General features: G+C 37.7%; 2 protein-coding genes and 1 non-coding gene across 10 annotated transcripts in view; all 3 read right to left on the bottom strand.

Moving 5' to 3' along the window:
* LOC127431374 (DENN domain-containing protein 4C-like) overlaps positions 1-2,325 on the bottom strand; it is an 89,497-nt gene extending 87,172 nt beyond the window's left edge. For 3 of the 6 annotated variants that reach the window (XM_051682034.1, XM_051682117.1, XM_051681958.1), the window contains exon 1: positions 2,105-2,325. Coding sequence is in view for 3 of the 6 variants with exons in the window: in XM_051681803.1 (XP_051537763.1) it covers positions 1,907-1,921 (15 nt within the window). In the remaining 3 variants the exon portion in view is untranslated. Of the gene's footprint in view, positions 1-1,906; positions 2,084-2,104 lie in introns of those variants that run through there. The other 3 variants (XM_051681803.1, XM_051681882.1, XM_051682185.1) reach the window with 2 other exon arrangements.
* A 2,223-nt stretch (positions 2,326-4,548) lies between these two features.
* Positions 4,549-19,530, bottom strand: LOC127444608 (HAUS augmin-like complex subunit 6). 3 transcript variants are annotated; one of them, XM_051704069.1, is made up of 16 exons: positions 19,072-19,530; positions 18,795-18,890; positions 18,641-18,719; positions 17,752-17,884; positions 17,495-17,639; positions 17,160-17,222; positions 16,989-17,043; positions 15,951-16,124; positions 15,599-15,792; positions 13,978-14,107; positions 13,642-13,744; positions 13,486-13,561; positions 13,199-13,352; positions 12,069-12,167; positions 8,912-9,038; positions 4,549-5,641 (listed from the first exon to the last, which is right to left on the bottom strand). In XM_051704069.1, the coding sequence occupies exons 1-16, from the start codon at positions 19,179-19,181 to the stop codon at positions 4,959-4,961; spliced, it is 2,421 nt and encodes an 806-aa protein (XP_051560029.1). In that variant the 5' UTR covers positions 19,182-19,530; the 3' UTR covers positions 4,549-4,958. The 3 variants fall into 3 exon arrangements, with proteins under 3 accessions (XP_051560029.1, XP_051560036.1, XP_051560042.1); XM_051704076.1 differs by having other exon boundaries at positions 12,078-12,167; XM_051704082.1 differs by lacking the exon at positions 12,069-12,167.
* On the bottom strand, positions 9,104-9,234 carry LOC127449311 (small Cajal body-specific RNA 8). The gene has a single exon (XR_007898711.1). It is a non-coding gene; the product is annotated as a small Cajal body-specific RNA 8 (non-coding RNA).
* Positions 19,531-22,397: the final 2,867 nt, after the last annotated feature.

Below are 22,397 nucleotides of genomic sequence, written 5' to 3'. Positions count from 1 at the left end.
CATGACAAATTTTGATCTGTAAACACACCCAATAAATGAATTCATTTCCATCTGCCTTGGTTTTGAAATGCTATATTAGGATTAACATTTGCATTTACACATTTAGAATTATTGTTAAGCTTACACTCATGCAGCACTGACACATTGCTGGCTACAGAGGATTGAATGACAAACCATCTGAGGACTCCTTTAAAACAACAAACAAAAATACAAAGCAATAATAACTTCGACACATTATTGGAGAGTACGCCATACGTGGATCAGTTGACCTTAATATTGGGTCAGATAAGGGATTAACACACAGATAAATATATGTTCCTTCAAGACAACAATTGTACTACTACAGTTTGAATTCACAAAGGAGAATAAATAAGTTACTCTCATATGTACGCTATAAAAGAATGGAGTGAGCTGGCTTTTCATAACTTCCTGGGCTTCAAACAGAGGCGGATGTGACTTATATTTCTGTTCACTTTACCTGCATGCTGACACACCCTACAGCACCTGCATGCTTTATTTCACTCAGACCAAGAGTGGCTGCATTTCAAAACCTAGTCAGCTGCCTACCTTGACATCATTATTGGTGATTCCAATGAAACCTGTCAAGAAAGTGCCCTGCTCATATATATATATATATATATATATATATATAGATGCAACATGTATAAAGAAAATGAAGCATAAATTAAGGACCATTAAGATTTATTTATTTTTGCATTTTGCCATTATTTTGGGAACACCTAAGCACATTTTAACCTCAAAATCTCAGTACCATAACATGTTTACACAGTATACTTTTACTATTCTCATTGCTGATTTGTATTACCGTAACAGTCATTTTTTTAAATGCCTTTAAAAAAGCAAAAAAAGATGCAGTTGTACAATGATATTTTTAATCTGCAAAAGGGAGGGAGTACTACTATGATGAATATATATTTTTAAGATTGAAATGTTAATATTGTATCATCGTTTTCACATTGCGGTAATGAGATGTTCTTAAAGAATTATGATTTTTATTTTTGCAATGTGCCATTATTTTCAGGATACATTTAACCCCCCCAATTCTCATTCCCATAATCAATGCGTCCAGACATTTTACTTTTAGCTTCTATTCCAAATGTTATCCATGATGTTTGTCATTACCGTAACACAGTTACGTTTTAATTTTAAACTAAAATGAGCAAAAATTGAATGCAGTGCCAAGGGAATACTACTATGATGTAATTCAAATTATATGTAAATAATTAAAAAAAAAAAATTCACATTCGACTAATGAGAATATCACCATCTTTTTTGCATTACGGTAATGAGATGTTCTTAAAGAATTATAATTTTTATTTTTGCAATGTGCCATTATTTTCAGGACACATTTACCCCCCCACAATTCTCATTCCCATAATCAATGCGTCCAGACATTTTACTTTTAGCTTATATTCCAAATGTTATCCATGATGTTTGTCATTACCGTAACACAGTTACATTTTAATTTTAAACTAATGAGCAAAAATTGAATGCCGTGCCAAGAGAATACTACTATGATGTAATTCAAATTATATGTAAATAATAATAAATTTTAAAAAAATCACATTCGACTAATGAGAATATCACCATCTTTTTTGCATAATTTATTTTTTTCTTCTGATTTGAGTAAAATAGTAACGGCATTTTCTAGGCTGGTTTCGTGAGACTCTCCCTATCGCGTTCCAGGTTAGCTGGGCTCACACGCGCACACAGCTCAGGTAACAAATATGATGCCCTTTAATGATACCCAAGTAGGCAGCTCACTAGGTTTTGGAACACAGCCAATTCCTCTCTCCTAACGATGCCTTCGAACGAGCTCCGTTGCGTCCAACTGTTGCATCTTCACAAACTAGATCAACTTCACCCACAACTCGGCCAGACTCACTTTCCACTGCTTCATTCGCTAAGCGAAGCACCGCGTTTAAACCCAAATGTCGACCGGCTCGCGGAGATGAACACGCTTTCCTTAAAGCCATTCCGAAAACATTGCAATATATGTCACTTCCGATCAGCTGGCTCCAATGTACGCAACGAATGCAGTTTCGTAAATGAAGCAACTTCGCCCAAACCCAGCAATACATACCAGCTGTTCAGACCTCTACAGGAAAACACGTTGACATGTAGGCAAGTTGCAGCTTTCACCCCGTCTCAAATGAGAATAAAACGTCCCAACAATGTACGCGACGAGCGCGCTCTGTGTATTCCTGGAAACTTTGTTGCTCTCCAGCGTCAGTCTGTATGGCAGCAAGTAGGCGCCATGTTTGTGTTTTGTTACTTTGGTCGGTGCGCTCTCGGGTTTCTCGGCTGACTGCTAGAGGCGGATAGACCCGCCCATGAGTGACTCGCTGCTCCACTCTCTCGCGCGCGCTGCTTTCCGCCCTGCACTGCCTGCTTGTGCCCACTGTCTAGAGACAAGTGCGCACCATGAGTTACAGGTGGCTTAGTACGGGCTTCACCCTTCTTACAGCACATAAATTGTACCGTTCAATATATTTATACTTGTAGTTTCTTAATGCACATGTGCACAAATTAAACTCTGCAAATAAACTCAGCAAAAAAGAAAGATCCTCTCACTTTCAACTGCTTTTATTTTCAGCAAAGTTAACGTGTAAATATTTGTATGAACAAAGATTAAAAAACTAAGACATAAACTGAACAAGTTTCACAGACGTGGCAGACCTGTGGGGATTACTGTTAATAAAAAGTAACAGTCAGTATCTGGTGTGGCCACCAGCTGCATTAAGTACTGTAGTGCATCTCCTCCTCATGGACTGCACCAGATTTGCCAGTTCTTGCTGTGAGATGTTACCCCACTCTTCCACCAAGGCACTTGCAAGTTCCTGGACATTTCTGGGGGGGGATGGCCCTAGCCCTCACCCTCCGATCCAACAGGTCCCAGACGTGCTCAATGGGATTGAGATCTGGGCTCTTGCTGGCCATGGCAGAACACTGACATTCCTGTCTCGCAGGAAATCACGCACAGAACGAGCAGTATGGCTGGTGGCATTGTCATGCTGGAGGGCCATGTCAGGATGAGTCTGCAGGAAGGGTACCACATGAGGGAGGAGGATGTCTTCCCTGTAACGCACAGCATTGAGTTTGCCTGCAATGACAACAAGCTCAGTCCGATGATGCTGTGACACACCGCCCCAGACCATGATGGACCCTCCACGTCCAAATCGATCCCGCTCCAGAGTACAGGCCTCGGTATAACGCTCATTCCTTCAACAATAAACTTGAGTCCAACCATCACCCCTGGTGAGAAAACCACGATTTGTTAATGAAAAGCACTTTTTGACAGTCCTATCTGGTGGGTTTGTGCCCATAGGCGACGTTGTTGCTGGTGATGTCTGGTAAGGACCTGCCTTACAACAGGCCTACAAGCCCTCAGTCCAGCTCTCTCAGCCTATTGCAGACAGTCTGAGCACTGATGGAGCGATTGTGCGTTCCTGGTGTAACTCAGGCAGTTGGTGTTGCCATCCTGTACCTGTCCCACAGGTGTGATATTCAGATGTACCGATCCTGTGCAGGTGTTGTTACACGTGGTCTGCCACTGTGAGGACAATCAGCTGTCCTTCCTGTCTCCCTGTAGCGCTGTCTTAGGTGTCTCACAGTACGGACATTGCAATTTATTGCCCTGGCCACATCTGCAGTTCTCATGCCTCCATGCAGCATGCCTAAGGCACATTCATGCAGATGAGCAGGGACCCTGGGCATCTTTTGGTGTTTTTCAGAGTCAGTAGAAAGGTCTCTTTAGTGTCCTAAGTTTTTTTAATTGTGACCTTAAATTGCCTACCATCTGTAAGCTGTTAGTGTCTTAACGACCGTTCCACAGGTGCATGTTCATTAATTGTTTATGGTTCACTGAACAAGCTTGGAAAACATCGTTTTAACCCTTTACAATAAAGATCCGTAACATTATTTGGATTTTTACAAAATTCTTTAAAATACAGTGTCCTGAAAAAGTTTTGCTGAGTTTATATAAATACTAATTTAATGAACCAAAAAAAAAAAAAAAAAAAAATTCAATAAAGCACAACACAGAAAGATGAAAGACAGTTTGAAAAAAAAAAAAAATATCCTTTATTACAAAAGATGCAACACCAACATTTAGTCAATATTTGTGTTCCATTAGTGCACAACTGAATTAGTCTGTACATACTAAATGTTTTTAGTATTCATTTAATAAGAATTCACTATAGAAAAATAGTCGACTGTAGTGCTTCAACTGTTCAACAAGTCCTTATGATTAGGCAGAGTGCAAGTACATTAAAAGAAACAGTAAATTAATTTTGGCAGATACTCTTTGTATCAATACTAGTATGTAAACCATTGCAGTTGTTTAATTAAACAAATATTCTGGGATCAATACAAGTTAACCTCAATTGACAGCATTTGTGGCAATGTTAATCAGCACCAAAATTAACTCGTCCCTCCTTTTATATATTTAAAAAGTTTACAGCAAAAAGGCATTTCAATGGAAGTGAAAGGGGGACAATTTTTGGATTGTTTAAAAAGGCAGGAATGTGAAGCTTATATTTTAATAAAAGGCACTTACATTTATTGTTCCGTTAAAACGTATTATTTGAGCCATAAAAATTGTTTAAATCGTCATTTTTACAGTTGCATTAGGGTAATGAAGGCTTTACATTGTCATGGCAACAAAGTTATAAAATTGGGTATAACTCTACACAGGAAAAGCGATTTTATCACAGTAAACACATGCGTATAGTTTACATCTTGTGGCTATACTTTCAAAATATAGTGAGTATTTCACTCACTTCCATTGTAAGTGCCTCACTGGAACACAGATTCTCACTTTTTAAAGAAAAGGAGGGGCAAGTCAAAATTAATTGTGTTAAATCAACATTATGCCACAAATGCTGTTGATTGAGCTTAACTTGTATTAAACCTGGAAATATTGCTTTAAAACAATGTTAGTATTCATCTAGATTTAAGTTCACTAAACTGGGCAGGGCAAGTTTCTCTGACGCAGGAGGTGAAATACTCTCAAGCTTGTCTAAATCAAGAGAGAACAGCCTCTCATCACGAGCCCAAGGGTTCAAACCTGGGCTGTTCCCTGACTGTACTGGGTGCATGTAATTAAACTTCTCAAAGCAGGAGTCCATGAAAGAGCTTTTATCGGAGGTGGCATCCAAGCACATATGAGCCATCTGTAGAGAAGATTCTCCAAGAGAATGTGATGCAACAGGTGGCAGGACAAGTTCTTGATCGCTTTCCTTGTTTGTGTGGATCTCAACTGATCTGTCGCTGTTGAACGACATGTCAAACACTTCTAGGAGCTCCTCTTGAGCAATGCTGAATTTAATAATATCACTTGAGCTTTGGCTGTCAAGAGCCTCCAGCTGTGAAGAGTCCCATGACACAGTTGAGTGGGAGGACCCCTGCTGGACAGGAGAATTGCACTGGGGATGGGTAGCTGTAGAGTCAAATAAGAGAGAAGGCTCTGGACTTGGTTCGTGGCAAAGGCCATTTCTCTCATCTTCAGTTGGGGATGTCTTGAGCCAAGAGAGGCTGTCTTGTTGATTCCAGGACGCTTGTTTTTTCTCAGCCATGCCTTCCTCAACTGCTTTTCTCCACGAACTTCGCACATCATTAACTAAGGGAGAGAAAATGTTAAGTGTGTAGGACATTAAGTTTTTCCTATGCCCATACATGCTACAGTGGTAAATCTTGGTATTAGAGGACTCCCTGGGCTTTTCAAAGAGACCAAATGTTTGAGCCATGACAACTTCCTCTCCTTGGTCTATAAATTTGGACTGAAACATCTCAGTTCAATTCAGCACATCAAATACAATGAATAAAATATGCATTTTATGCACCAAACACCATTTATATAAAAAAAAAAAAAAAAGCTGGGTCTAAAGAACTTACGGTAAGATGTCATAATACCTTGTAAAACTAGATATTTATAATGACAGAGCAGGCTGCATATGGAAATACACAATGGGTCACTTTAAAAAGTATGTCAGTGATTTTTATTTTATAGTGGGCATGAATGTAATGGTGAATGCACTCTTAAAGTATTCAGACCCCTTCATTTTCTTCACATTTTGTTGTTGCAGCCTTATGCTAAAATGCTTTGTTAATGTCAATCTACACTCCATAATGGCAAAGCAAAAACCAGATTTGATAACTTTGACATTTAGCTCAGGCGCATCCCATTTCTCTGGATAATCTTTCAGATGTTCCTACACATTGGAGTCCACATGTGGCAAATTCAATCGATTGGACATAATTCGGAAAAGGCACACACACCAGTCTATATAAAAAGGTCTCACAGCTGAAAATGCAGAGAAAACCAAAGCCATGAGGTCAAAAAGGAACTACCTGCAGAGCTCAGAGAAAGGATTGTCAAGGCACAGACCTGGGGAAGGCTACAAGCGAGGCTGCATCGAAGATTCCCAAGAGCACAGTGGCCTCCACAATTCTTAAACTGAAGAATTTTGGAACAACCAGGACTCTTCCTAGACCTGGCTGCCCGGCCAAACTGAGCAATCAGGGGAGAAAGGCCTTGGTAAGACAGGTGAACAACCACAACAACCCGATGGCCACTCTAGTTGACCTCCAGAGATCATGAAACAAGATTCTCTGGTCTGATGAAAAGATAACTGTTTGGCCTCAATTCCAAGCATAATGTCTGGAGGAAACTAGGCACCACTTATCACCTGCGCAATACCATCCCAACGGTGAAGCATGGTGGTGGAAGCATCATGCTGTGGGGGTGTTCAGCAGCAGGGACTGGCCAGGGTTGAAGGAAAGCTGTACGCAGCAAAATATGGAGATATCCTTAATGAAAACCTGGTCCAAAAGCACTCAGGACCTCAGACTGGGCCAAAAGGTTCACCATCCAACATGACAATGACCTGAAGCACACAGCCAAGACAAGCCACCCTTGCATTAGGGACAACTCTGGCTAGGCCACTCAAGGATGTTCACAGAGCCCGGACTTCAACCCAATCGAACATCTCTGGAAAAAATTGAAAATGGCTGTCCTCCGACAGTCCCCATCCAACCTGACAGAGCTAGAGAGGATCTGCAGAGATGACAGAAAAATCTCCAAATCCAGGAGTGCAAAGCTTGTCGCATCATACCCAAAAAGACTTGGTTGTAATCGCTGCCAAATGTGCTTCAAAGTTAAGGTTGAAGCAAGTTGAGTTAAAGGGTCTGAATACTTAAGTGATTTCTTTAATGAATTTGCAACAAAAACAAAAAAAACTGGTTTTTGGATTTGTCATTATGGGGTATGGAGTGTAGATTGATATGAAAAAAAGCATTTTAGCACAAGGCTGCAATATAACAATGTGAAAAAAATGAAGGGGGTCTGAATACCTCAAGCCTATTGTGTCATGATACATGTCATTTCAACATGCTTTTTCAATAATACAAAAGCAACCAAAAACTCATTTTAAAATATCAGTAACAATATTACTGTAAAATAAACTCATTTATCCCAACATAGACATGTGGAAGTCTGCCACCATTTTAAACAGATCAATATAAACACTGAAACCGCTTTACAAATAACCACTAGATGGTGCCATGTGAAACTTACCATACGTTTTAGCGTCTCAGTTTGAACAGAGTAAGGCAGGAGCTGTCAAATGTTGTGTATCATGATACATATAGCGTTATTGGGTTAACGAATAAATCTGTGCTCTCGGTTAATGCACGTCGCTAACGTGTCGACTGCTGACCTTTAAAGTGCTCCAGCTTTACCTCATTGCACATTTGCGTCATTTCAGGTATATTTGGCCATTAAGTGTTTAAGAGTAAACCCATGGCACCTGGCTAATGTAGCTAGATTAGATTACATAAGTTACTACAGAAATATATTACTATTGTTTATTGCAATAAATCCTTTTTAGAGAACTTAAGTGTGAAAACCCTTATATTGGAAGTAAAGCATGGGCAAAACAGGACTTAATTTGTCAAGGAATCATTTGCTAGTTTGTACTAGTTTTAACACCTTGTTCAACAGGAGCTGCTGTTTAATGTATTTTTAAGAATCGATATCTAAGCTGTGGCAACAGTATTTTCTTGTCCAAATCGTGCAGCCCTGCAACTCAAAGGGCAGAATAATCGTGACTAAAAGCAAAATAATTGCCATTATCATTTTAACCATCATCATGCAGCCCCATTTTTATCCATACAATGCAAGTCAATGGGGATCAAAACTTCCAAGCTCCAAAAAGCACATACAGCACAAAATTCATCCATACGACTTGTGGTATATTCAGTGTTCTGAAGTGATAGGATTGCTTCGTGAGAAACCGAGAGTACATACTTCATACATGCGCTCTCACTGGCTTGTTCATGGGGAGGTGCTTTCACACATTTCTTGAAGCATGTGCAGAGTGCTGTTCACAAACCAGAAAGTGTTAACCAGGGTCACGATTTCACGCAATTGAACCATTTAGAAAATGTAGCCACGGATGAGTTTATTTAAATGTCCTGCAGTCACCAAAAAGGTTGATGACACAAATTTAAAAATGCAACATCTTATTAAATTTAAAATTATACATGGATTGAGTACCTGGCAACAGCATGCAGAATCACCTTACTGAAGCCTGCACTGCATTCCAATTGGGCCGGATCAAGTTTTATAGTGAATAAGGACTTAAATTTGTGTCCGTTTCTCACCTAAAGAATCGTATCACTTCAGAAGACATGGAATATGCCACAAATTTAATGGAACACTTTGCTACCTTTGTGGAGTTTGAAAGTTCGATCCCCATTGACTTGCATTGTATAGGAAAAAGACATTACATTCTTCAAAATATCATTCGTGTTCAGAAGATAATTCATACAGGGTTGGAATGGAGAGAACTGTAATTTGTGGGCGAATTATTCCTTTGAGTAATCTTACTTAGACTTTCAGGGGTGCGGCACAGCTGCTTCCTAGTCGAAAAGGGGTCAGATATGGAATTCAGTAACTGCCCCAGGTCCACATCAATCCTTCCATTGACTGGACTCATGATCACAGCCTCTGCAAACTAACAAACAAGGCATTTAGACTTTTCTACTTTGCATTCATATAACTTCCCGAATCAAAGTACAGGATTGTCTGCTCCGTATCTGTCCGTGGCGATTTCCATCAATTCGCACCGGTCATCAGAGAGCAGGTTTGATATAGGGAAAACTAGTGATGGACAAAGCACTGCTCAGGACTGCCCATGTATCAGTTTCCCCCAGAGCAAATTCTACAACATGCCAAGCCAGACTGCAACCGCAGCTTTCATACAAGTTTAACAATCTGTGGTAGGAAATCTGTATCACGACCCAGACCTAACTTGATCTGATTCCAATACAACTTTATGCAATTCTGATTCATGAGTATTAGACCTAGGCGATTAATCATTTTATTTTCAATTACAATTTTGACTTCCAACGATTATGAAAACAAGACAGATTGTGCCGCTTTCCGTTTCGCAATGAAATGCCCTGACGTCATCTTTAAATCATACATTAAAGTTCAAATAAGGAAGCAGGTTATGAAAATAAACTTCAAAACTGGCATTTCCCTGTGTGGTCAGCACCGCATCTTTGTTGCGTACAGTAACCGGGGAAAGAGACTGAATCTTCTCCCGGCTGATGCACACTCTGGCGCAGGGATGTTCGTTACTCACGTGCTTTTACTGCAGCTAGATTATAACGTAGTAAATCAATACATGCGTCACGTTCACATCATGAAGAAAATCAGCGATATGCAGCTCTATTAAAAGAAAGTTAGTTTGTGATTTTAAGATGGATTGAAGTGAACAAAAGGCGAGTGTAGTCTTAGCCCATTATACACTGGAACAAAAGTTTTTTTTTTTGGCTTTAGATATTTAGGAAAACTCCTTAAACAATGTGCATTTACTTTAGAGCTATACTGAAGAAAAAAAGTTATTGGAATGTTGAATATTTAATCAGAGCTCAACATTAACGCTTGTCTGCAACAAGTGGATTTTTGAAAGGGGCAAGTGAAAATTTTACTTGCCTGACCGGACAAGCAGACTGATTAAAAAAAAAAAAAAAAAAAAAAAAAAAAAAAACAACTGGCTATGTGATAGCCTAGGCCTGTCACTTATTCAAAAAGTTCATATTCTTATTCTGCTGTTGAAAGTAATAAAGAGCACATTATTTTATAATTCACTAACAATCTAGTAACAGCTGCACCGTTTGATTGACGCGTGCGTGCTGAACATTCACGCGTTCCGAAAATGCTTGCACCAATGCTCACCTGAACAGTCAAATTCACTTCAATTCTTGAGGTATTCATGTAAACACCGAGAGTGAGGTTTCCATAACAAGAAAACACTCACTGCTCTCGACTTGGTTAACTTTAGTAGCTTTAAGAAGTATTAATGGATTATCATTAAGTGAAGACCAGTAGTAGTTTTAGGTAGAATTTCATTCTTAAATACTTGATAGCCTACTGCTGTTAAAACACTAGATTTTTTTTAATTTATTTTTTATTTCTATTCATTGCTGTTTTATGTCATTTTATTACTGACTGTTTACTAGTCTTGAATAATTACTTAACTTGAAACCATTCTTCCATAATTAACATGTTATTTGTTGTGGTTTTGAAGCTGGTAATGAGAAGTCAAATTTCACTACCGACTACTGAACTTTTGGTATCGTTATAATGTATAGACTTTATTGTACATGATAGATCTTGCTGCAATAACATGAAGTAGATCTCATTCCATAGACGGAGCACCTCTGCTGTAAATGACAATGGAGGCTTTCCTTTGATTACAATACGCAAGTGACAATAGCCTCCTCCCCTACCCAGTGCAGTCCACATTAGAAGGAAATCCACTGTTAAAGATTTCTTTAAAGTTCAATAAATGCATGATGTTTCCAAAGTCAGTGAGTAATTGTGTTAGTGATTCAATAGTGACCAAAATAATCGTGATTATGATTTTTGCCATAATAGAGCAGCCCTATTGGGTATTAGTTAAAATTAGGGACTAAAAACGGTTCAAGGAACAAAAGCGAACAATTTTTTGCAGAACGTAACAGTATGATTTTCAATTGTTCTGGAGTGAAAGCATTATTTTTAAATGCTGGTAACCAATTATAACTGGTTAATTTTGTTCTGAATTTTCTCATGAAATCAAAGGGTTTATTCACAGTATTTTTAGAACTACACTTCATGTTGCCCAATTTACTACATATACATGCACAGCTAATCCAGGTAAAAGGAAAACATTAGAGGTAAAGTATAATTCTCAATTGTTTCCAAGTCTTCACTGAATTATTGTTAGATGATGCATTACTACATATTTGATGCTGCCGGGTTTCGACTCAGAAGCAGGTCTGTAATTAAAAATTATAGGTAACTGTATGCTTAGGATTTCTATGCTGATAAATCCACCACACAGGGAAACATTTAATTGCTTATTTTGGGGAGGCAAGTGGCTTTTTTTTGGGCTCGATTTTCCAGACAAGGTTGCTCATTTCTTTTGCAAGATCTGGCAACACTGCAATTGGTATTTCACCCACCCCTTAGCACAGAGTACTGTCATTTTAAGAAGAACATTAATGGTTTTTTTGTTCTAACTGGTAACCATTTGGAAAGGAGGCTGCAGAACTTCTGAACCAGAAAAAAAGTCTTCTGCTCAGAACAAACCAAAATGGACATGTTAAAATGTCAGTTTTGCTCACAGGTAAAAGAAATTCTGCAAATTATACAGGCATCGTAACCTGGTACACTACGAAATTTTAAAAATTAACCACAAGGCTCAAACTGCAGTTCAACTGCAATTTATCTACCAGATTTAATAAAAAAAATCAAAACTTGTCAACGTTAAAGTAAAACATCGATCTTTGGATTTTAAGAATTGATATCAGGATAGTTTAAACGAAGACTGCAATTTAATTTGAAAAAAATATTTAAGTATTTTTACCCAGCCCTAATCATTGGTATGTGGCATAACACATCTACTAAATACTGCCTCTGAGTGAATCAATACAATAGGATCCACCGTTTCTTGGTTCCCCTAGAGTGTCCCTGTGCACTTGAAACCACATACTTGACTTGCCAAGTTGTCACATTCCAAATCTAGAATTTGTTCTTTGTTCTTCACAATAGAGGACTTCGTCTTTGAGAGTTGAGTTTTCCTGTGGCAAGCCTACAAAAGAAATGCATCATCGGTCATGTTAACCAGGGTTGCTGCAGAGTTTATAAATCAAGACCAAGAACTTTTTCCAAGACCTGAATAAATAAATAAAATACCGTATCCCCATACCAAAACAAATGTTGTGATGGGGAGGGCCAGACAGTAAACAAGAGCCCAAATTTAATTAATATATACACAACCAGGAGGAAAAAAATAATTTGAATCATAGCTTGGAACTGTTAAAGGCTGAAATACACCGGGGACTCTTATGTTTGCACTTCACGGCTTCCAACTGCTCATTCAAACAGATAAGGGAAATCAAATGTGCACTCCTAGAATAAAATCTACAACGCATTACAATATAAACAGTTGAAAGTAAAGTCATTTTATCAACAGTTGATCATTAGTGGTCACTTGTCAAATTTCCAATATGGTCTAATTATCGTGAACTGTTCTGCAACAGCTGGAAACACTCAAGCCCCCACATGCTTGGAGAAAATACAACAGTGCCGCGTTTTCACTCCGAGGCACATGCATTTATTTAATTATATTGTATTCTTTTGAAGTTTGAAAATCACATCACAATTCCTGTCTTTCTGCCCCCAAATTTAAGACCTCTTTAAAATGATTAAGACTTTTGTATCATTTAAGACTTTGACCTTAAATTTGGGAAAACTGAATTTAAGATTAAGGATCCACAGGAACCCTGTTAAAGAACAGGAACTATGTGAAATTGACCATTTAACAGAAGGTCAAATTTGGCTAAATTGTTCACTAGAATTAATTTCAATTCCATGTTTTAGAGAGCCATAAAACACTTTAGCAAAAATTGCTTAAATGGACATTACAAAAGAGCACAAACACTTTAACAGAACCCTTGTATCGTGCATGAAATTTTGATGTTTGTCCATTTACATATTAATTTCCCCTCAGAGATTTATAAAATACATCCAAGGCTTGTAAACATGACAAAATACATGGCATTACGAAAATAAAAGCAAGTAGTACAGCGCTTAGCAATAAAAAAAAAAAAAAAAAAATACCTGTACTGGACTGGGTGTCTGGACAACAGACTGAACTTTAACTGGGTGAACTAGGGGAGTTTCACATGGTGGAGCATCACATATTGCTGGTTTTGGAGAAAAACAGCAATCGGAGGAAAGCAGGACTCCTTTATCTTCATCTGGCAATGAAGTGCTGTTGGGAAGTTGGGAAGGATGGTTTCAGTTACACTGTATTCCTATGGAAAGATGCTAAAGATTAAAGCTACAGTTATTTTTCTCCCATCTTTTTGACCATTTGGTAAGACCCCCCAAAAAAGATCTATTACTTCAGCACTTCAGGCATCAGGTGGACTTCTGTTTTCTCCACCTCTGGGTTTATTTTGGAAGTCTGCTCTAGCAGTTCTGAAAGGTGGGGAAACAGGACATTTGCACCAGAGGTATGAGAGGAAGTTAAGCAATGCAACCACCAGTTGTCAACTTACCAGGTAGCTTACTGGGATACTGGGAGAGGATGCAAGCCTTAAAGCTAGCCTCAGAAGCTGGCTCAAATGACAGTGGGGCCATTGGGGAGACAAAGTCAAGAACCTGTTAATTTTACAGAGACAAGTCAGAAGACAGCATTAAGTCATCCAAACAAAGAGATTTAACAAAATGCACCAAACCAAAGTCTAGAAGCATACTGTGAGTGTACAGCTTTGCAATTTGGTCAAAGCAGAGGGTTTCAGACAGATGATGTAAACTGTATGGCCAGAGAGCAAGCAAACAACAGCTCACAGCCAAGGTTTAAAAATAAAAATATAAACAAAAAAAAGACTTACATTATCCTCCTTCAGAAAAGAGGTCAGGGGTGTGTTTATCAAACACTCTGCCCACCTCCTGTCCCAGTCCTCTTCCAGCCTTCTAATGGAGCTCTTGATTTCTGGTGCATCCTCTTTGATCAGTTTATGCCTGAAAAAAAAAAAAAAAAAAAAAAAAATCACATCTCAAAGAAAATCTAACCAAAATAAGTCCTAAAATGAATGACCAAAAAACAACAAGTTCTACCATCCAGACACTTAAACTTCATTAAGTAACAAACTGAACCATAATTCTTGTGTTCCAAAGCCAAATAACTCATAAAAGCCAAAAGTCCTTCAATCCCTTCATAGCTTCTAATGCCTTTATAATTCAGGTGACTGTGAACCCAGAGGGTGTGGTCACATATTTTAATTGCCAACACATGAATCAAATCAAAAGCTTGTCGTCACAGTTCAACTTTCAGGTGACTGTTTAAAAAAAAAAAAAAATCCTAAATTTGATCCTAAAAATCAGTGACTGATTTTTGTTTTTGTTTTATGTAAACAACTTCAAAATAATTCTCAAAATGACTCATAAAATCACATCCTAAATGTTTAAGAGTAAAAGGAGACAGTTAAGACTGTCTCCTTTCATTATTGAGAAGCTCTGTTTCCTCTAACTTTTGTTCTTGCTGAGCAAATCCTATTTCTATAGGGCAGAAGCTTCAGCCACCTGAGCAGGAGATATATATATATATATATATATGAGAGAGAGAGAGAGATAGAGGGAGAGAGAGACCAAAATTTTAGTTGGTATCACCAAAAACAGTGACATTTTTTACAATTCTTGGTATTTGAAATTCAACACCACAGTAAAAATGTTTAATGTTTAAAAATATTTCTAAAAATTTTTAAAAAGTTAAATATTAATAATATAAATATATTAAATAAAAACAAATGGAATGTTTCCTTTGAGTAAACAATGCTTAATTTTTTTATTTTTATTAGATAAATATTCATAATAATAGCAAAAGTAGCATTAGTATTAAGTAAACTAAGAACGTAGTTGGCTAATAATAACAAACAAATAAAGAACAGTCACTGTCTTTTTTTCAATACTGTTGTTTGATTAATATTAAAAATAACATAATAGATAGTGGCAGATCTACTGAGCTGCATTAGTGCATTTATACTGCAAAGTCTTACACACAGATCATATATTTTGACACACACCTGATTGGTTGCACCTGTTTGGATTCACGTAAAACAAAAGCGACTGTTTATGTTAATCACTCACGAGACAGGCATTGACCATGAAGCACATTTAACCAATCAGGCCACATTTACACATTCACCAATAGCGCTTGTGACTCACGATAAATGCGGTGCTGTGTATGTGTTTATTCATGACTCAATAATGTGTATTTCCACCTTGTTTACGCACAAGATTTCACTGGAAAAAATGATCATTCATATGGACTCCAGCTGAAACACTTAGCATGCATTTAGCTGCGATTCAGGAAAATCTCTAGGATTTCCCACAAACTGGAGTCTGCCTTATGCGCGGATGTTTTTTGCATCTGCGCAGGAGCAACATCACAAGTGTGCCGCCGCACATGCCCAGTTTAAAGGGAACACTGGATGAGAAGTATGTTTCTGATACCTTATAAGCTTAAGATTCTCTTTGGAGCGACTGAAGAGCAAGGCATGTTCTTGAAGGGCCTGGTGACCGAGTTGTGTAGTGGGTCTCACAATCCTTTCCCTCTCCTCGATGAGGAGGCCCAATCCTTCATTCAGAAGTTCCAGCAAACGCACAAGCATGGGCTGTCCTTCCTCATATAAGCTACTGACACTGGACTAATGACACAGACATCATACATCTCCTCAAACACCAAAATTTTATTTAATTAAGAAAGACATCACTTAAATCATTTCTGATTTGGTCAGCATGTTTTACCCTTATCTATGTTAAAAATGTTTCCTTTAACTCTTTTTTCCCCCCCTGCAGCACTCACCTTGTGTGATAGCCGCTCCATTCTGTCAAGTAGAACTGAAGGTATCTTTACATTCAGGTCCTTCCCATCCAAGGTATACTGGTCTACCTGTCCATGGATCACACTCTCCATTACTTCTCGCTTTCCTTCAAGGGTAGATAGGACTTTGTATGTCTCAGCCCAAAGGTCTCGCACCTGAGAACATAAACCGTTTTAAACATAAACCAATGAAAATAACAAAGTGGTATTGTAGAATGACAGCAAATTAGAGATAGAAATTTTATTAAAGGAATAGTTCACCCAAAATGAAAACTCTCTTATCATTTACTCGCCCTCTCAGATGCGTATGACTTTCTTCTGCTTAACCAAACAAAGATTTTTAGAAAAAGCTCTGTAGGTCCTCACAAAACAAGTGAATGTTGACCAAAACTTTGAAGCTCCAAAAAGCACATAAAGGCAGCATAAAAGTAATCTATACATCTCCCGTGGTTAATGTCTTCAGAAGTGATATGATAGGTGTGGGTGAGAAACAGATCAATATTTAAAGTCCTTTTTTACTATAAATTCTCCTCCCTGCCCATTAGGTGGCGATATGCAAGAAGCATGCAAATAGCCATAAACAAAAAAAAAAAGAATAACTCTTAGGAAAGTAGAGGGTGCTTAGGAGGGATGGTGAAAGTGGACATTTATCATAAAAAAAGTACTGAAATATTTATTTGTTTCTCACCTACACCTATTATTTCGCTTCTGAAGATGGATTTAACCACTGGAATTGTATAGATTATTATTATGATGCTGCCTTTATGTGCTTTTTGGAGCTTCAAAGTTCTGGTCAACATTCACTTGCATTGTGAGGACCTACAGAGCTGAGATATTTTTCTAAAAATCTTTGTTTGTGTTCTGCAGAAGACAAAGTCGTTCACATCTGGGATGGCATGAGGGTGAGTAAATGACGAGAGAATTTTCATTTTTGGGTGAACTATTCCTTTAATAAAATGATCAAGCCGTTTACTAAGAAATTAAGCAATTGAATAGCAAGCACTAACATTCTGTGCAAACCTTTTGACTTTTTGGAAGAATGTCTTCCAGCAAATCTGTGTTACTTTTGTCTTCTCTACAAATAAGAAACATATTGCTTTAAATAAAGTTATAATTAAACAAATCATCTGTGCAATTGTAATTCAATTCAACCAAGTTAAGCCAAGTAAAATGCTTCTAAACGAAATTTACTGAAGAATGTTGTCATTTTTGGCATCTTCTGCTTTAAAGTCCCTCAAAGACTTCTCCAAACCTCTGAAACAAAAGCAAATTTTAAGTCAGTTTAAATCACTATAATATTCTCTGTTGATTTCCTCAATATCAGACAACAGTCCTACCGGTAATCTATTCAAGTTAAACTCTATGAAAATCTTACATTTTATAAAAAGTTACATGTTTTGTTTTTTCTGACTAGTGGTTGACCAATATAAACTTTTCAGTTTTCAAGTTCCCTTTTAAAAAAGAAATTTTATAGACACCGTATACAAAGCATACAGATTTAAAAAAAAATAACAAATGTCACTCACTTAGCTCTTTTCTGATATTCTTGAATGAGACGGTCCTGCCCTACAGTCACTCTCTGGAACTGTCTCATTACCACCTGAAATCTTTTCTTTTCCAGCTCCTGTGACCTTGCTGGAACTGCAGCAGCCTCTGGGGCCCAGGAGTCAACTACGAGTTGATGTGACAAATGTAAAACACGATCATATTAAATTGAAAACATGAACCTGAGCATCACAAAATGATCCCTGGAAAATAGAAAATAACATTATTAATAACATACTTGTGGTAAATGTCTTCAATGCTTTCAGCATTACATGTTTGGCCAAGTGGAGCATCAGGTTGATAAATCTTGGTCCAGAAGGGGAAAGCAAATGTGATGCAGCCACCTTGGGAAAAGAGCTCCCTTCCTCTCTCTAGAAATACATAGAAAATGTATGTATGTTCAGTACAGTATAAAATCAAACTACTTCTCCAATGGTTGTGCATTCTCTTTTATTTTAGCTTAATTTAGTTTAGTGTTTCCACAATGTGTCTTTAGCTTTACTACAATTACCATGCATTATGAACAACACAAACAACTAAATAAAGGTATTAACAAAACTGCAAAACAGTAACAATAAACACACATTACATTTATTTCTTTTAAATAGTGTGATACAATAATTTATATGGAGCTCTACCAGGTTAGCTACGCATTTAATATTTTATTTGCAATTGGCAGAAACAACTGCTCATACCTTTTGGGGTCTGCTTTGTGATTTTTGCTTTTATTTATAGGAAAGCAAGGGTAAGAGAGGGGGACTAGCATCAGGACATGGCCCACGAGAGCCAGCGGCTCTGATGTCTAATATCTAATCCATGCAAATCCTTCTAGACATTTTATAATTTGTCCCTAAATGGTCTCTACCCAAAAGCAATTAGATCGCTTCAGAAGACATGGATTATTTTTATGCTGCCTTTATGTGCATTTTGGAGCTTCAAAGTTTTGGTCACCATTCACTTGCACTGAATGTAGCTACAGAGCTGGGATATTTTTCTAAAAATCTCTGTTTGAGTTCTGCAGAAGAAAAAGTCAAACACATCTGGGATGGCATGAGGGTGAGTAAATGATGAGAGAATTTCCATTTTTGGGTGAACTATCCCTTTAACAGCACACCTAATACACATACCGCTATTTCTTGAAGCCATCCCAAAGTCACCTTACGAAACTCGGCATTACATTTGTGATCCCAAACTGGCCAGCAATGTCTATAAAAACAAAAACACTTCAGTACTACAAGCAAAACAGCAAGACATGAAAGCAAAACAGTGTTGTAGAACTACCTGAAGGCTTCTTGGGCACGAGTAGGATTGAGCTTCTCGAATAAAAAGTGACTGACAATGTAGAATCCCTCTTTGTTTGGCTTGTCAAACATGTTTCTGTCAAATAAAAAAACAATTAGTTTACTCAAGACGGTGATTTGTCAACTGTTGAAAGGCTGACATTTTTGTGTACATTTCCAAACAGCACTGTAATAGCCCAGAGCCCAGTAAATGAGGGCAATAAGCTAATGGAGGTAACTATTCCGTTGAGAGGAAAACAGATCCATTATTAACTTACATTCCTAGATTTAGATGTTTTATATTTTTCACAGCCGTGTCCGGCTTGAATTCGAGGCTTGTAAGGCACCACCATAAATATTTACCGTCTGCTTTGTGCGGTTTAGACATTTCGCATTTTACAGAAGCAGGCTAACTAGCTGGGGAATCATATAATAATAGCTCACGGATTTAGCGAACAAGCAGTTTGTGAACTAACAATGATAACCCATTTATCCCATACTGTGCGTTATTACAGCTAGGTGAGGCCGACTCCAAAATACACTGAATAAATGTTTACATCAATACAACAACGAAGTAACTTCCGTCTACCGCCAAATCTTTCGAGTGTGTTTACAACGTCCGAGGATCCGTCGGGGCGCTGCAGAACTGTCACTGCAGTCTCGTTCCCTAGTTTAATCATTATGTCTATGTAACAGTGATTAGATAAAGCAAGATGGCGTCAGCTTCAGTCTGAATGGCGCAGGTCTGTTCAGTGTGTTTATAGTTCAGCGTTTAAACATGCGCGAGGACAAGAGCGCAAGAGCATTTCATGTATTGGAACACAACCGACGCATTTGGGCGGGACCTCTGTGACGTTACAGTTCGTACTACGGCAAGCGAAAAGAAAAGATTGAGAAGCGAGACAACTTTTTAAATGTAGGAGGCCACTTGTTGACCTACAGTGGTTTTTTTTTATTTTGTTTTTTGTTTTTTAACAATTAGTAGTAGAAAAAAAATCTTACATTTATGGAGGAAAACTATATTATAATTATATAATTATATATAATTTATAACTATTTTATAATTTTTTTTTTTTTTTTAGGTTGGTGATTTTGACATTTAGGTATATACAGTATATTATTCCAAGGACAATAATGACAGCACTGAATAAAAATAATTATAAAAAAAGAAATCTTAAATTTATGAAGGCAAACTGAATAAAAAAAATAAAATAAATAAAAATCCTAAAATTATGAAGCAAAACTGATATCTTTTTTTTTTTTTTTTTTTTTTTAGGTTTGATGATTTTTTACATTTAGGTATATAGAGTATATTATTCCAAGGACAATAATGACAGCACTGAATTTTTTTTTTATTTGTTTATTTATGTGTATATTTATTTATTTTATTAATTTAGAAAGTTAGTTAGTCAGTTGGTTAGTTAGTTTTATTTAGTAGCTACTTTTTATCATTTTGGGTAAATGTAATATACTTATGGAGGAATGTTTAGACTCCTGGCAAAGTTTAACACAGGTCCATTTGGAAATCAAAGAATACAGCATCTGTTTGGGAAAAAAGTTATCTTTAATACAGCAAATATATATATATACATATATATATATATATATATATATATATATATATATATATATATATATATATTGTCATAGGCTGCAATCTATATATATCTTTACTGCCTTTAAATTGTTTACATTTATTGTAACTCAACGATTATTTTTTTAATGTGATTGCAAAATTTGCTTTAAAAATAATGTAATTTTCCAATATTGATAAATTATTTGTTTAATCAATATTTTTAAATTAGAATTTATATGAATGTATAAGGGTAAAGTTATATTTTACATTCTGTAGCTGTTTATAACTGTAAACTAACTATAATGTGTAAACTAAAATAATAATAATAATAATAATAATAATAATAATAATAAACGTTTTTCACTATTTGCTGTTATCATTTTTGCAGTCCACTTAAATAGCCCTTATATGTGACAAATTAATTTTAAATGTACAAATATTTTATGCATTCTATCAATTAATATGAAGCCATAAAAACTGCACATATAATAACCAGAATTTTTTCATGGTTTTAGGTAGGGTGTCACGCTGCAGGACACGTATCTGTTTCGTGTTCTGTCAGCCACTAGATGGCATTCATGGGACTTCATAGAATCATAGATTGCGATGTTTTTGGTGGGTTCAGCTTTAAAATTAAGGAGTTTCTCTAAGTCTTGTATAAACCTACTAAGACAAGGGTTTTCCAGTTGTATTACACTTACATTTCATTATTAAACATTATTAAACATTAAAACCACTGACAGGTGAAGTGAATAACATTTATTATCTCATTACAATGGCACCTGTCAAGGGGTGGGATATATTAGGAAGCAATTGAACAGTCAGTTCTTGAATTTCATGTGTTGAAAGCAGGAAAAATAGGCAAGCGTAAGGATACGAGCAAATCTGACAAGGGACAAATTGTGATGGCTAGATGACTGGGTCAGAGCATCTTCAAAATGGCAGGTCTTGTGGGGTGTTCCCAGTATACAGTGGTTATTACCTACCAAGTGGTCCAAGGACAACCAGTGTGCCGGCGACAGGGTAGTGGGCACCCAAGGCTCACGAAGGCTAGCCCGTCTGGTCCGATCCCAAAGAAGAGCTACTGAAGCACAAACTGCTGAAAAACGTAATGCTGGCCATGATAGAAAGGTGTCAGAAAGCACAGTGCATCTCAGCTTCCTGCGTATGGGGCTGTGTAGCCGCAGACCGGTCAGAGTGCCCATGCTGACCCCTGTCCACTGCCGAAAGCACCTACAATGGGCACGTGAGCGTCAGAACTGGACCATGGAGCAATGTAAGAAGGTGGCCTGGTCTGATGAATCACGCTTTCTTTTAGATCATGTGGATGGCTGGGTGCGTTTGCGTCCTTTACTTGGGGAAGAGATGGCAGCAGGATGCACTCTGGCCGGTGGAGGCAGTGTAATGCTCTGGGCAATGTTCTACTGGGAAACCTTGGGTCCTGGCATTCATGTGGATGTCACTTTGACACGTACCAACTACCTAAAGATTGTTGCAGACCACGCACACCCCTTCATGGCAGTGGCCTCTTTCAGCAGGATAATGCGCCCTGCCACACTGCAAAAATTGTTCAGGGATGGTTTGAGGAACATGACAAAGAGTTCAAGATGTTGACTTGGCCTCCAAGTTCCCCAGATCTCAGTCTGATTGAGCATCTATGGGATGTGCTGGACCAACAAGTCCGATCCATGGAGGCCCCACCTCGCAACTTACAGGACTTAAAGGATCTGCTGCTAATGTCTTGGTGCCAGATACCACAGGACACCTTCAGAGGTCTTGTGGAGTCCATGCCTTGATGGGTCAGAGCTGTTTTGGCGGCATGAGGGGCACCTACACAAAATTAGGCAGGTGGTTTTAATGTTGTGGCTGATCGGTGTATGAGTGAACAGTTAAACATACCTTTTGATCAAACTCAACATACTTAATGCAAATGGAAATGTAGCAGAGTGTGTTTGCATGAGTGCATGTGCGTGCCTTAGTGGGTGTGTTTCAGCCAGTTTGTGTAGACCTCTCTGCAGATTGCACAGA

The sequence above is a fragment of the Myxocyprinus asiaticus genome, chromosome 1 (assembly GCF_019703515.2).
Source record: "Myxocyprinus asiaticus isolate MX2 ecotype Aquarium Trade chromosome 1, UBuf_Myxa_2, whole genome shotgun sequence".
Lineage (NCBI taxonomy): Eukaryota > Metazoa > Chordata > Actinopteri > Cypriniformes > Catostomidae > Myxocyprinus > Myxocyprinus asiaticus.
This window is presented reverse-complemented; position numbering and strand designations above follow the sequence as displayed.